General features: G+C 55.6%; 1 protein-coding gene across 1 annotated transcript; it reads left to right on the top strand.

Annotated features, from left to right (window-relative positions):
* Nucleotides 1-1,466: 1,466 nt before the first annotated feature.
* LOC116434196 (uncharacterized) lies at nucleotides 1,467-13,692 on the top strand. The gene is made up of 2 exons (XM_076373072.1): nucleotides 1,467-3,115; nucleotides 10,686-13,692. The coding sequence occupies exons 1-2, from the start codon at nucleotides 2,236-2,238 to the stop codon at nucleotides 11,558-11,560; spliced, it is 1,755 nt and encodes a 584-aa protein (XP_076229187.1). The 5' UTR covers nucleotides 1,467-2,235; the 3' UTR covers nucleotides 11,561-13,692.
* Nucleotides 13,693-14,698: the final 1,006 nt, after the last annotated feature.

Genomic DNA, 14,698 nt, shown 5'->3' with positions numbered 1-14,698 from the left:
AGCGGCTAGCGATCCTGCGAGTCGGCCCCGTTAATTGGAAGGTCCTGCGGGAGCGTTTGCGTAACGTTCGCCGACGCCGATGGCCGGGAACTATTAATACGCCGGGACCGGGCCGATCGTCACGGTTGATCGGCCATTGAACGATCGGACGACAGGTCGGCTCCCGGCGGGCGGCTGTCGGGCGGTGGGCGGAATGGGCGGAGTGACGGCGTGTATCTCTTCAATTTTGTGGAAAGAATCGATCATCGGCGGGGTCGGCGGGGCGGGGGGGCGGCTGGCGGAATAGCGGCGTCAATCTCGCCGAGCGATTGGCCCTGAGCTAACTCGATGATGATCGGAGGGTAGTTCTGAACGAGGACGGACGACGGTCGTTCCGCTCGCGTGTACTGTACGAGGAGGAACAGAGACGGCGACGTCGAAGTGCGAGAACGGAAGAGAGAAAAAATGTGAACGGGAGAGAGAACGGTTCCAGCGAAGAGAGCTGGCTGAAGGGAGAAAGACGACCCGACAGACAAAGAGGCGCAGGGAGGCATAGAGAGGGGTGGGCTCGGTATTGCAGGCTCATCCGCCGGTTACGTTCGATTGGCTGGCAGGGCGGTAGGCCAGCAATTACCTAAATGGTCGGGTAAACAATATCCGTGCGCCGAGTTAAGAGCGGCGGCGGTAGCAGCAGCAGCGGTGGCGGCAGCAGCAACAGCACCGGGGAGATCACTAGCAGCACACCAGCAACGGCAACATTGCGCGGCTGGCTACGGTGTCCGTCGGTCGGTCGGTCGGTCGGTCGGTCGGTCAGGCAGTCGTGGTGGTAGTTCCGGTCTAGGCACCAGCTTAGACCGAGGAGGAGGCCGAGGAGCGAGAAAGAGGATCCAGGAGAACGGGGCCGGGGAATAGCTAGCCGTAGCCGGCGCGATTATACTCTCGGCACGATTACCGTACACAACGATCCTGGGATGCGCCACCTTCCCTCCAGCTCGCCCAGCCACCCACCGCGGCGCCTTCCCCGCGCGGCAAGATCATCGGCAAACCCGTCGTCGGCGTTCCGCGATCGCGAATACCTCGAGCGAGTCGAGCATGCGACTCCTCCGCACACATCCTCAAGGGGGGTAACGTTGAACGATGCCAACGTGCGTGGAGGGAAAAGCGTTCCTCCATCGACAGCGTCGGCGGTGGTGGCGGCAACGGCAACGGCAGCGGCGGCTGCTGCGTCGGTGGCGGCGGTGGTGGTTAAATCAAAGACAAACCACTTTAGCCGTGCGGCGGCGGGCAGGAGGCGGGAAGGAAGGAAGGAAGCGGCGGCGAGGGTGGTTGGCGGAAGGGAGGACGGGTGGCCGGGGGTGGGTCTCGCCGGTTAGAGGCAGAGGGAGGAAAAGGTAGACTCTGTGTGTACATACCCGAGTATCTGGCGAAAGCTCGGCTCGTGGGGCCGCGGAACGTCTGCACGCGGCTCTCCGTTTCGTGTTCGTGCCCGTCCATTCAGCCCGGTCTCCTTCTGTCTGGGTGCATCTCCGTGATCGTGTACACGTCCGCGCCACGGACAACGAGCCAGCACGTGTGTGCGCGCGACCCCCCCACCAACACCGCAGAACGCTTCCACGCCCACCGCGCCGCTGCGAACTGTCCCGATAAGCCGAGCGCCCCGCTGCCACGCCCACTGTGGGCGGGGGAACGGCTCCCACCACCCGGGAGATCCTTCGACCGCTCCGCCGCCGCGAGCTACGCTCCTACGACGGCTCCTCGGCACTAATAATACGCCCGATATACCACCTATTCAGCCACCATGGCTCTGCGTGGAGGTCCCGAGAGCAGGTTTTACGGGACGCGCGCCGCCTCGTCTGTCCACCGAAGACACTGCTAATCGCGCGGCCACACGCCGATATCTCTCTCTCCCCCTTGACCCGATTGTCGTGCCCGTTGTCGCGCCACGACCGTGTCCGGGACCGGTTCAGTGAACGAAGAACCGCGCGGGATCGCCCGGCCGCGCGCCCGTTGCTCCGCGGGACCAGTTGACTGGAATCCTCGTCGTGGCCGGAAACGATCCGAGGGAACCGGTGGTGCGGGCCAGGGATCAGTGATGAATCGGGAAGTGCCATGAGCGCGGCCAGTGTGGTGTGCCCCGGGGAACGTTTCTGAATAGAAGGTAACAGTTCGTGCGGCCGGACAAGTGTTGATCGTTTCGTGCGCGTGATGAAGCGCCGCGGGTGGCTCAGGTAAAAGACACCCCCTGGGGCTCGTGTTATGTGGAGGATGCAGGAGGGCAGGACCGTGTCGCCGTTAGGACCGGTCGTTCTACCGCGGGAGGAAGCGGATATGCGTGCCGGACTCTCGCTACCACCCCAAGAAAGGCGGCACGTGTTGCTCCACGTACGCACCGGCGAGCCTTTCGTTCGGTACGACAGCGTGCGACAGCAACACTCGCCTTCCACCTCGCCGATCCTTTGCCCCGTCGACAAGGACCAGTTCCAAGAGATGGAAGCCAGCCAGGCCACCCTCAGGGAGAAGAGGATGGACACCGAGATGGAGGAAGAGGACGAGCAGGACGAGGAAGAAGAGGACGAGGTCGAGAGGAACGTTACTCCGAGAAGGAACATGGAGGACGAGGAGGACGAAGAGGAGCAGGAGGAAGAGGACGAGGAAGTGCATCCCGGCAGTCGCAACGGGAACTACCAGGAAGACGAGGACGTCGAGGTCGACGTCTGCCGCGACGAGGTCGACGAGAGCAACCCCAGCAGCCCGGTCGACCTGACCGCGCCGTCGTCCAGGGGCACCGGCTCCGAACAGTTCCTCAACCCCTTCGCGAACCGCGGCGTCCATCCTTTCTCCTGTGTTCAGAGCGGTGGCCAGCCGACTGGCCACGGGACTCCTGTGTATATATCCGCGCACGCGGCCGCTGCCGCCTCCACCGTGATGACCGTATGCACTTCCGGTAACGGGCCGCGGACCACCGGCACCGCGGCCGGCAGCATCACCACCACCGCGAGCACCGTGCAGGCGAAGAAGAGGTGTCTCGCGTTCTCCGTCGAGAACATACTGGACCCTAACAAGTTCACCGGCGGCAGGGTCGTGCACAGTTCTGTACAGCATCGGCGGCACAGGCGGGCCGACAGTGTACACGAAGGTGACTTGCATTGCTAATTCTATGTTTCTTATTAGGAGACTTTACAGCCACGGCTTCTGGTAAATCGTTTCGTAAGAGGTGATCGTCGCGTGGATTGAACGTTTTAGTACTCTCGAGTGGTAAGGTGTAACTTTTCTTACCGGTTTCTTCACGGGTTTCCTTATGGGTAGTTTTCTGGTTAGTTTGGTTAGCTTGGTATCTAGTTTCGAAGATACGGTAGCTTGTTTTTGTACGCCGGTAGTTGAATAGGAGATTCTTTGAGTCGATGGCTGAGCGCCTTGTATTAGGTGAATCTGTCAACAGTTGTCTTTTAAGTGGCAGGTCGTTAATTGAGATTAAATGATGCTAAAATATTGGGTAAGGTTCGTACGTGTTCACGATTAAAAGGCTTTAATCGTATTACAGGCTTCCTCGCTTTCTCTACATATTTCTTTAAACTTCTGACTCTTTTTTCCTTCGCTATTAACCGATTTTCAAACCCAACCGTTTGTTGTGCTGCTATTCTCTGTCTATCGCCGACTCCTCTTGCCACTTTCGGTTGGCGCACCTTGCTCGCTGTTCTCATCTATATCATTTCCTTGTCTAAGTTACTTATCGGTCATTAAACTCATTCGTTAGCCTAATCCATTCTCCTGAATCAACTGCCGACTATAACCTTATCTTTCACTTTCCAGAAAATTCGAAATGCAATTCATTGCACTAATTCCCACTCACACTCTACATTCCTGTATCCTTATAAAACCACCACTTTGAAAAACCTTCCTTTGCTGTACGCAATTTTGCCACTGAAGTTCGTACGTTTCGCCGTTTCACCACTTAGAGACAGGCATTTCGCGATTCGCCTTGAAAATTAATCATTATAAATTCCTCGCGTTATAAAACGCGAATGTATTTCACTCGGAAAGATGTGAAATATTGTCGACAGATCCGTTAATATGATTAAAGGTATGTAAACTTGACATTTTGGAAGACGAGTCTCCATTTGCTAGAATTTCCAGTAGGTAACTTACACTGAAATAATGCAAACTGCATCTATAAATAAGCCGCAGACTATCCGCAGCGAAAAGAGAGTAGAATAGAAGGCTAAAGGAAACGTCCAAATTTCTTTGACATCTTGATCCTCGTGGCAAATCAGTATCACATGTGCGTGACAGTCCGAACTATGCTGGGCTTGAGAGGCAAGCGAAATGCGTGATACTCTGAAACCCAGCAAACATCCACGAATTTTTCACGAATAAGATCCACCTTCTTCGACGAACACCTAAATAAGTCATTTCAATAAATCCACACTGTCAATATAATTCACTTTCAAACTCCAACACACACACCGCAAGACCAACTTTCCCACAGCTACCGTAAACACAGCTTTCATCGCTATCTTCAATATTCCCAAGAAAACTCATACGTTCCGACCGCAGGAATCCGCAAAACCGAAAGACTCTCCAACGATCGTCACATCCATCGAGCACGGCGCGTCTCGTTCGTTAAAAACGGAATCCTCGTGTCTCCAACCGTAAGTCCAGAATGAAGCCCAGTCAATTAAGATCCACGCAATAAATCTCCCCCGGATCCCGCGATCGCACAAATTTCACGAATCGCAATAATAGAAATTCGCAGCAGGGAAACGCTTTTAGCGTACGGTTTCATGAACCCATTAGAGCAGCCTAACAGCGTGTGATCCAAGAAAGTGACACAGGTGAAGAACGCTCGCTTTGTCCGGCAATTTCGCTCGATGCCGCTGGTACGCGGCAGTAATCGAGTAATCGTCGATCTACCAGCAACAACCGATTAATCTCTTAGAATACTCGCTTCCGAATATTTCTCTCTCTCTCTCTCCGTCTCTCAGCCGACGATCTCGGTGACTAAGTCCCCTAATCCCCGAGCTTGTTCTTGCCAAAACCCGTGGCACGCATCTTTATTGCTTCCTGCTTGCTTCCGACGTCGTAACCGCCACGCCAAAACACGGTCCCCGCGAGCGGCCTCTTCCTCTCCTCTTTTTCTAGCGCGCGACCATATGGGCCTCCGCGTGGTCCCGTGATCTTGAACGATATTTTTTCGCGTTCCCCTCGATCTCCCCTCTTCTTGGCCTCCCCCGCACCTCGCCTCCCTCCCTCCGGCCGGCACAGCTCGTCCTCCCTCTCTGCTTCTCGTTTCTTCCTTGTTCTAACTTTAGACGGGTGGAAAGGATGGCTTGTTCCACGAGCTCCGCGCGATTTCGGAGTTATTTGCGTTTGTTAGGGGATTCCTACAAAAGCGATGATGTAGACGGCGTTACCGGGAACGGGAGGGCCCCGCTTTTGCGCGCTCGAGGGCCACTCGGCCGGCCTCTGATCTGCTTAAACGCTCACGGTGCGCGCGTAAGAACGGTTTAATTAGCGGACCGGTTGCTAGTTTCCGTAACGACGTCGCCGGGAATCTGCTCCCTTGGTTTTTCTTCGGTAGTCGAGAAATCTACAAGCTTTCTGTTGACTTCGCTCTGCTGCTCGGTTGACGGATCGGTCCTCTTTTTTGGAACGATTTGAAGGTAGCATTTGATAGATGTCTAGAGTTTCAAGTTGTTTCGCAAGAGAGTCGAGGTTATCTTCTTCGTTTCATGCTTATAACTTGATCTAGAACTATCACAGATTATATGTCTTCAGCTCGCTACATACTCAAAATTTAATATAGACCTAATTTGGACCAGTTATCAGTATCCATTAAAACATCGTAACATTAGCTCGCGTTCTCCAAACCTCACCGCGATCACTCCACAATCGCCTAACGAAAGCCTAACTCGATCGTAGTCCAACAATCCCAACATTCCACCGGCAGTTCTCCAAAACCCAAGGTGGATCACGCGAGAAAGAACGGAAACCCGGGAAGAATCCCGTTTATTAAATTCCCGGCCGCGATCCGGAGCCATCTGCCGCGGAAAGCTTATCTCCGCGCGATGATCGAATCCCGGCCCCGGTCCCCGGGATCCCAATTTCACAGTTGACTTTCGAATTTAATGGAGTCTGGCGGACAGATAAGAGCGGAGGAAGTATCCCCCGGTCGTCGATAAGAGGTCCTCGGGAAGGATGAGCGCACGGGAACGAGGCATCGGGAAACGAAGGGGGTGAAACGACGTAGAAACAGAAGGAGCCACTGTCGGCCCGGTAGAGGGGGCTGCCGGGCCGCCGGTGGGCGGAGGCGGTCGTGAGGGTGGCTTGTCGGAGCGTGACAAATTGCTCCGCTAATCTGCGTTAACCAGTCCTTGAACCCCATCATTGTCGTCCCTTTATCCCGGTACGGGACACTGGCAGCGCCCGGCGGAATCAACCGACTGTCGTCCTCGCGGGGGTGGCCGGGAGAAAAACGAAGAAGAAGAGCCGATCCGAATTCCCCGTATCTCGGGGACGATTCCCGCGGTCGCCGGGACAACAGTTCTTCCGGCGGGGCACGCGACGGGGGAAGACGGTAGACAGCGGTCGAGGGATCGATCGATCGAGCGCGCGCCGCGATGAAATCGGGATTACACGATTCCACTGCCATCCATCTTCCACGGGAGCCGCCCCCCTCGCAGGCGTCCCCATTAAAAGTGCATCAGAGCCCGATCGGCGGAATCCGTTTCGACTGCTGGCTGCGACGAGTCCTCCGCCGGTCGTCCCTCTATTCCGCGCAGCCCCCCTCCGCGCGGCGCGGCGGGCCACCCCTTCGAACGGCAAATCCGGCGACGGAATAATATCGTCGGTTGTTATGATAATCGCGCAGCATCGCGGCGTATCGCGTCGCATCGCGCCAAGCCGCCCAGAAAATTGGCTCTTCTGCATCATAATGACTTCTCTCTCTCCCTCCTCGTCGCGCCGACCACCCCCCCCCCGGCTCCCTCTTCGCATCTCTGCCCCTCGGTCCACGACAAACTCTCGCCCCCCTCCGTCGACCGTAAAACGGAATATCGCGCCGCGACTCGGGAGCTCAACGGATTTTCCGCTAGATTTCGGGAAAAATTGTAATTACTGGGGCAGAGCGACGAGATACCGTTAAACGTCGGGTCCGACGCGAGCCGCGGGCTTTCCCTTATCGGAACGACCGATGGTATCGCGGCCGCTCGTTAAGGGAACGATTCCGGCGCTCGTTACCGCCGGTGTTCCCGGTGTTCCGCGGCGGGACTCATTGTTCCTGCGCGCTGAAATAATATGATAATCGTCCGGCGGTCGCGCACGGGGTTGGACCGGGGGACGCGCGATAAGAATTTTGATAGGGTCGCGTTTTCAGGCGAGAAACGCTCGCGAATGTCGGCGACGAGTTGGAAGTAACGAGGATTGTCGGGGATGGGGCGGATTTCGGACGGTTTCGGGGGGTTGAAATGGGAGTTCTACAATTTCTGGGTTCTAAGGACTGTAGACGTCAGTGTGTTTGTGATTGATCGGTTTAAGTTGGAAGTTCTAGGTTTTCTGCGAGAATGATTAGCAAGTCACGACTATGAAAGTAATTTCACAATGTATTATTTGCTGCGAAGAACAAATCTATTAAAGAACGAATTAGATTCTCCGGTGACTAGAATGAAAATTACCCTCCGTCGTGTCCCTCGATTAATCAGAAAATAGTCTCCCACGGCCAGCCGGGTATTTACACTTCCGCGGCAATAATTCAAATCAGCCAAGATCCAAATTTAATAACCATAAACCTCTCGTCGGCGGTCGAGGAGGCACTCGATTAGAAGGAAATTTCAGCCCAATTGAATCAATCGCCGGCGCATCGTTCACCGTCCCCGCCTCTTAATCTCTCTAGATCATTCGTCCCTCTATTAACGTTCCTAGGCTTCGATCCAAAACGCTCCGCGCGGGCCGGTTGTTTGCCAACCGATTCCCGGATCGCCGTCGACCGCTCTGTCATTGTGCTTAACGAGGAAAACCGAAATAAGAGTCGGCGATCGCGCGGCCCCGGCCTGCCGTCATCCCCCGTGTGCACCCTTAGCGGGGTCCCACGGGACGCGGACGTTCCCCGGGCGGCTCTCTCGCGCAGAAGCCGGCCGGATCGTGCTTAATGAAGAAGATCTAACCGAGATAAATGCTCTCCGGCGAGGCTGACGCTATAAAACCCCGGCGGACGCGATAAGAGAGGTGGCTCGTTACGAGACGCGTCTCGAGTTAATTGCCTGAAACGTTCCCGGCGACCATGTGTCCCCAATAATCCATCGTACAGCTTCATAACCGGCGTGACAAACGTTGAAAGAACGATTCGCGCGGACCATTCATCTCGGACAATCACTATACTAAACAACCGACCGATCCATCGAACACTGAAACACGATCGAAAACCTCTAACGCTGTCTTCAACAATCAGTTACCCACGGCCATCTATAAATCATCGGGACCATATGAAACTCCCGAATAATCCACTAATCGGAGGTCCATCAAACATGAAAACAAGATCAACACACTGAACTCGTTACCTGTTCGACCGACGCCCAACCGAAAACCAACGAACCAACATTCCGAAAAACGATCCCTACCTCTAAAAGACATCCCCCAGCGAAAGGCCCGGCGGCCAGCCGCGGGACAATATAAATTACGCGATTCAATTAGAAGCAATCAATCGGTTGCGCCGGTCATGTCCGAGAGGGCGGCCGAAGAAGGAGGAAGCGGAAGGAAGAAGAGGAAGAGGGAAGCGTAACCGGCCGCGGTGCGGCCTGGTACGGCGGGGCAAGAACGATCGCGCGTTAACGAGATACAAATCCCATTACGGCGTAAACCTTCTCGATCCGTCGCCCCCTACGGGCGTCCCGAGCCCCAGGCACAGTGCTCGGCTACGGGCTATGGGCCACGAGCCACGGCAATTCGGATAAAGTCCCGACTACCCCCGTGCCGCGCGCGCGTTCCCTCCTGCTCTGCCGCGTGCGGCCGCCAACCTCGTCTTTCCTCTCCCTTGCGCGTCCCCGAGCGTTCGTCTTCTTCCTCTGTTCCTCCGCCGATCGCTCTCTCCGCGCCCGGTCTCTTTCAATCTCGCCCCGGTAACCTGTCTCTCTTTCTGCCCGCCGGTTTTATCCATCCGGCGACCCGTCCCGTCCCTCTCTCTGCCACCCTTCACGGCCGCTAACCCCCAACCCCCACGGACCGGAGCCAGGGAATATCTGTCCCCGGGACATCTGCGTGCTGATTGAATCTCCAATCTCCTCTCTCATTGAGCGAACGATTGGCCGCTCTTTCTCTGTCGGTCTCTTTCTCGGTTTCACCGGCTGGCTTCCTCTTTGTCCGCAGTGTCGCCGGCCGAACCGCGTTCACCTCGCGCCGCCGATCGCACGCGCGCTTCGATTGGTTTCCCAGCTGCGAACTGCCGCTGTCTTCGCGGATGTTATTTCGCCGCGTTCTCGTGGGAGTTTGACGTTCCTTTGAGCGGAACTGCTGGACCTTGGAACATTTTGGACTGGTGGTTTTTGAGTTGGTTGAGGTGGAAAGGGTAATCGTGCGGTCGAGTATTCTTGGGTAGTTGTGAGAGAGATATTTGGAGGGTTTTGGGAATGTTCGAGGGAGCTTGGGATTGGCGCTTGTATTGGGAAGGGAGATTTAATTGGTGAGGCTCTTGGTAACTGGTTTTTAGATTCAACAGTTTGCGCAAAGTGTATTGAACTATATTTAGCGAGTGAAATATGCACGAATCGAGAGCTATAATTATCGTTTGCGCGTTACGAATCAGCAAGATCTGGGTGCATTAAGCAGATTTAGTACTTTGTTGGTCGGACATACAGTACGGTAACAGTGGCACACTTCATCGCTTCAAATGTTGCTGAAACAGTTAATTCCCTCGTGCGTGTAAATCTAGAGGTAGGAGCGTCTCAGTAGATTCAGTGTTTTACTGTTCAGACATGTAATAGGCTCGCAATGAAACACTGCGTGTTCTACACGCTTTCTGAAACAATTAATTTCGTCGTGCATGTTAGTCGCTTGTCTTAGCAGATTCAGTGCGCCGATGATCGGACAAAGGACTCAGAATAGAACGCTCGACCTCTTGGAGTCCGCCAGAACAGATTGACACGTGTCACAATTATAGACCTGCACGTAGGTCCACCTCTTTGTTGATCAGACAGCAAACCAATTTCTCTAAACAATATGAAGCGAACGATTCCTTCGCAATATTCCACGATTATTAAAGAACTCAAGCAACAGCCGTAGCATTAAACAGTTTAACATACAAAAGAACAGTAAAACGATCCAAAAATGATCTCTAACCAACGAACACCTTGAAACACACGAATCGCCACGCCAAAGAGAGGCAACCGACACCTCCAGCATCCAAACCATCCAAACGCTTGCCCTAAAAAACGCCCTCGCGACAACGATCCCCCAAGCCTCCTCGAGCGCCATAAACGGTTAATTTCCGGGCGGATCGACCGCAACGTTCCCCGCGCCGCGTGACACGGGGTGCGCGCGAAACATCGGCCGGCGTCGCGTTACTCGCGCCGTTATAAGCAAGCCGACACCCGCGGCGCAATTTTATCCCCGGTATAATCAATTTTCGTCACGCAACACCGTATCGCTTACCTTCCCCGACCGACGCGGCCGGCGCTAGATGGACGGTCTCTGATACTCTGTCTCATTATTGCCCGCAGATGGTGACTCGCGGGGCGAGTTCGCCTGCGGCAGCGGCCAGGAGGACGAGGAGGGCACGCCGGACACGGGGATGGAGGACATGGACGAGGACCCCGAGGAAGAGGAGGAGGACGAGGACGTCGAGATGAGGGTGACCGACCAGGAGTCCTCGAACGCGGACCGCGAGCCGGGGGCGGGATCGAACAACGGCCAGTCCTCCTCGTGCAAGAAGAGGCAGTCCTCCTCGTCCTCTTCGTCCTCGAGCAGCGTCCAGGCCCAAGGTTGCCAGGGCCAGAGCCAGACCAGCCAGAACGGAAGCAGCGGCGGCGGCAGCACCGGTGGCAAGCCCAGAAGAGCGAGGACTGCGTTCACGTACGAGCAGCTGGTCGCATTGGAGAATAAATTCAAGACCACCAGATACCTGTCCGTCTGCGAACGGCTGAACCTCGCCCTGTCGCTGTCGCTGACCGAGACCCAGGTGAAGATCTGGTTCCAGAACCGGCGGACCAAGTGGAAGAAGCAGAACCCGGGCCTGGACGTGAACAGCCCCACGGTGCCGACCACGCCGCCCCATCCGCCGCCTTACGCGCCAGCGTTCCTGTTCGCCGCCCACCCGCACCAGCACCCGCTCCCGCACTCGCACACCCACCCGCACCCGCACGCCCACGTCCATCATCCGCCGCCCGTCCCGCCGCCGCCGCCGCCGGGCTATTATCACCCGGCCGCGCCACCTTATCCTCCGACCGGGCCGACGTTCTTCGGTCACCACCTGTCCGCGAGCAGCGCGGCCGCGGCCGTGGCCGCCTCCGCCGGACCTCCACCCACCTCCACGCCATCCTCCACGGGCCTGGCGCTGTCCACGCATCCACACCCGCACACGCACCCGCACGCGTAGCGAACTCGACGCGCACGGGCGACGTCCGCGTTCAAGGCGTCGCCTTCGTAGCCGGCGAAGCGATTCGAGAGGATACCGATGGTCCGCTCGGGGAGACGAGCGACGGTGCTTTCCCTTCGAGAGTGAGTGACGGTGGGACCGCTGAGGGTGTACCGAGTATACGTGGGGACCGCTCGGAAAATTTTTCAGTTGGAGGTACTGGGCTGTTTCGGGATAGGGGATTGAGTTTATAGTTTTTGAAGATTGAGAACTGAGGAGTCGTTTGGTAGCTTTAAGGGGTGGTTACCGGAGTTAAGTTCGATGAGTTGGTTTACTAGCTGGTATACTCGCGATTATGGGCCTCCGTTTGTATGCTCGGTACGATGGATCGTAGGGTGGAGCCGATGAGTGAGAAGGGTTCGCGGTTTATTAATTCTCCGAGCCGGGAACTGGAGACTGCGCTGACACGAGCGCACAGGGGATGACGAGGGACGTCTGCAAAGTGCTTGAAACTGATTTTCAATGAAACGACCAATGTTTAGGGTTAGATTGCAGATTTTATACACGACACCGCCCGTTCACCGGTACAATAGGATATTTTTGCAAACACGTTTCACAGAACCTCCGACAACGGTTACGTAAACTCTATCTCGCGAGCTCAGAATCATTCCCGATTTCCAGTAACAATCAATCTCCCCGCAAACGGCCACGCGACGCCGACTTTTCTCGGAGCTTCCCGAAACAAATCCACTTGCCATCCCCCGCGGAGGTCGAGCTCTTAATCCTCCGGAAATTCCGCTTCCACTGCAAACAAGCGAAGGTTCCATTGAAATTTTCATGGTGCACTCTGCAGGACGCGTCTCGCGGCTGTAAATATTCATTGAAAGTATTCTGTACCTTCGGAGTGCCCGGTTCCATCTCGAGACAACGCTCGCGGAGAGCAGCCCCCTCGTCGAGGGGTAATCGACGCGGGAATTCCCGCGGCACCGACGACCGAGCGAGCTCGGCTCGAACGAACGCGCGGGACCGACGAAGCCCGTCGCCGGCGCGCGAGCATTATCGCGCGGTGTACGAAAAAAGGCGGAAAACCGTTCGGGGAGGGGGTGAAAACCGGCCGAATCCGGATCCGTCCCGCACGTGGCTCGCTTCGATAGGGTAATCGGTTTACGCGGAGGTGGTCGGGCGCGCAGGAAACGAGCGCGTCTCTTCGAGGATATTGTCGGGGCGTTTAAATTCCGCTCGCGAAGGGTTGTCGCGAGGATCGGGGGGGGGGTCGCAGGGTCAGGATCTGACGGGGGCGAGGCGCGGCGGGGAATCCGTCGTCCCAGCGGAAAGATAAATACGCGGTGATACGTAAACGAAGAATAACAAGCGGTCGATTGCGGGGTCCGCGCGTAAAACCCCGGAGCGGGCCGGATATAATTAAAAAATTAAACGGACGGGGTAACCGCCGTATAAACCCCGTCGGGCGTGCGTGCGTGCGTGCGTGCGCGTGTACACGCGTACGTGCGTGCGTGCATGCGTGCGAGCGGGCGGACCGGTCGTTATTTCGCGTTTCAATCCAATATCCGCGATGATGTTTGAACGAGCCGCAATGACGAGTAACGAAATGCGCGTGCAACGGAAAAAAAGAAAATGAAAACGCGCTCGTTCCGCTTTTCGTACATGTGTGGGAAAGGGAGAGTGAGTGTGAGAGAAATTGAGTGAGAGAGAGAGAGAGAGAGGAAAGCGTCGAATTAACGCTGAAAGCACCGTACTTCCCTCCGAGCGGACCTCCGGTAAACTTCGAGCGTTTTCGCCGCCATTGTAACATATTCCGTTGGTCGCTGCGAAAAGTGGAATCGTTGTAAAACGAAGTAGATTTTATCTGGGAACTACGCTCGTAGCTCTAAGGCGCGCGTGAAAATTAACGACTAAGAGAGGGGATGAGCGAGAGAGAAGATGAGATGGGAATGGAGCGAGAGAAAGGGAGAGAGAGAAAGAGAGAGAGAGAGAGAGAGAGATGTAGAGATAGGCGAAAGCGAGAAACAATGTGTACGTGGCAGCGTGAGAGAATGGATGAGCGCGAGAGAGGATTTAGCCAGCAATTTTTTGTGCTGAACGCAAAACTGAACCACGTCGGGACGCGATGAAACGTTCCTGTGTAAAATAAATACCGTACGTTACACTCGTAAGCCTTCGCCAGTAAATACACGCTGATAATCCCTGAGCATACGCGCCGCGCGAGGAAAGATCGATCGTTTGGTTTGCAATATGGCGCCAATTATCCTCGGGAACTGGCACGGCGGTCTTCGGACGTTTCCCTGGCGACAGGACGCACGCTGACGTTCGGCTCCGTCGGGAAACGGTTCGATGGCATCTGTTTTTAATTACTCGGTGACTTCGGTTCGGAGTGGTTCGATTATTCCATTGCCCTCTGCGATTGTGGATTCATTCGGAGCACTAATTACTTCCTCCGCAACTCGATTTACGAATGTCTTAATTGTCTAATTCGCAATATTTCGATGTTATCGAACAATAGATCAACGTTCCCAATTGCCAGCTCCTTTACAAAAATCTAGATTCACAGAATCCGCAATCACGTCAAAGCCTCGACAAATAAAACCGTTCCGAACATCACGATTCACAACCGTGTTACAAAAATTCAACGGAACGAAAGTCTGCTCAAGGCATGCGCTAAAGCGCCAGGGATTATCAAGCTGAAAGCAACAAAACCCTCTCCAGACGCCTCCATTCCCCCAAAAAGAAGAGAAAAATCTGCCAGTCGGAGGTGGCCATCGTTCAAGGAGCACCCCATCGTCCAGGGACCCCGGCCGAATTAGGATTAGAAGCCTAATTGTCTTCCGCGATCCGTCTCGATCGCTTTCTCTCGATCAGGTCCCCGGGTCCGAGCGATTTCTCTGTTTTCCGCGAGCCGGGGGGAAGCCGGCCCGGCATTTTTCGTGGAAAAAACGGCGCAGGCGGCGAGGAAGGAAGCCGCTAAGCGAGCCGAGCCATTAGCCGGGCCGGATGGCGGGAGCGATACGCTTTGAGCTCGCGGGACGACGGCCACGCGCAGTTTCGCGACGCACAGTGGCCGCGTTGTTGTCCGCACGTCCCAAAGGCGGCCACGTTCAATTGACGGAAAATCGCTCGCGCCTCGCTTTGATGCTGAAATTA

Source organism: Nomia melanderi, chromosome 13 (genome assembly GCF_051020985.1).
Source record: "Nomia melanderi isolate GNS246 chromosome 13, iyNomMela1, whole genome shotgun sequence".
Classification (NCBI taxonomy): domain Eukaryota; kingdom Metazoa; phylum Arthropoda; class Insecta; order Hymenoptera; family Halictidae; genus Nomia; species Nomia melanderi.
This window is presented reverse-complemented; position numbering and strand designations above follow the sequence as displayed.

Excerpts from the sequence above, each read along its gene's own strand:
- LOC116434196 (XM_076373072.1), top strand. The coding sequence starts at position 2,236 with ATGTGGAGGATGCAGGAGGGCAGGACCGTGTCGCCGTTAGGACCGGTC. Across the intron at positions 3,116-10,685 it reads GGCCGACAGTGTACACGAAG|ATGGTGACTCGCGGGGCGAG; the intron begins GTGACTTGCATT and ends TATTGCCCGCAG.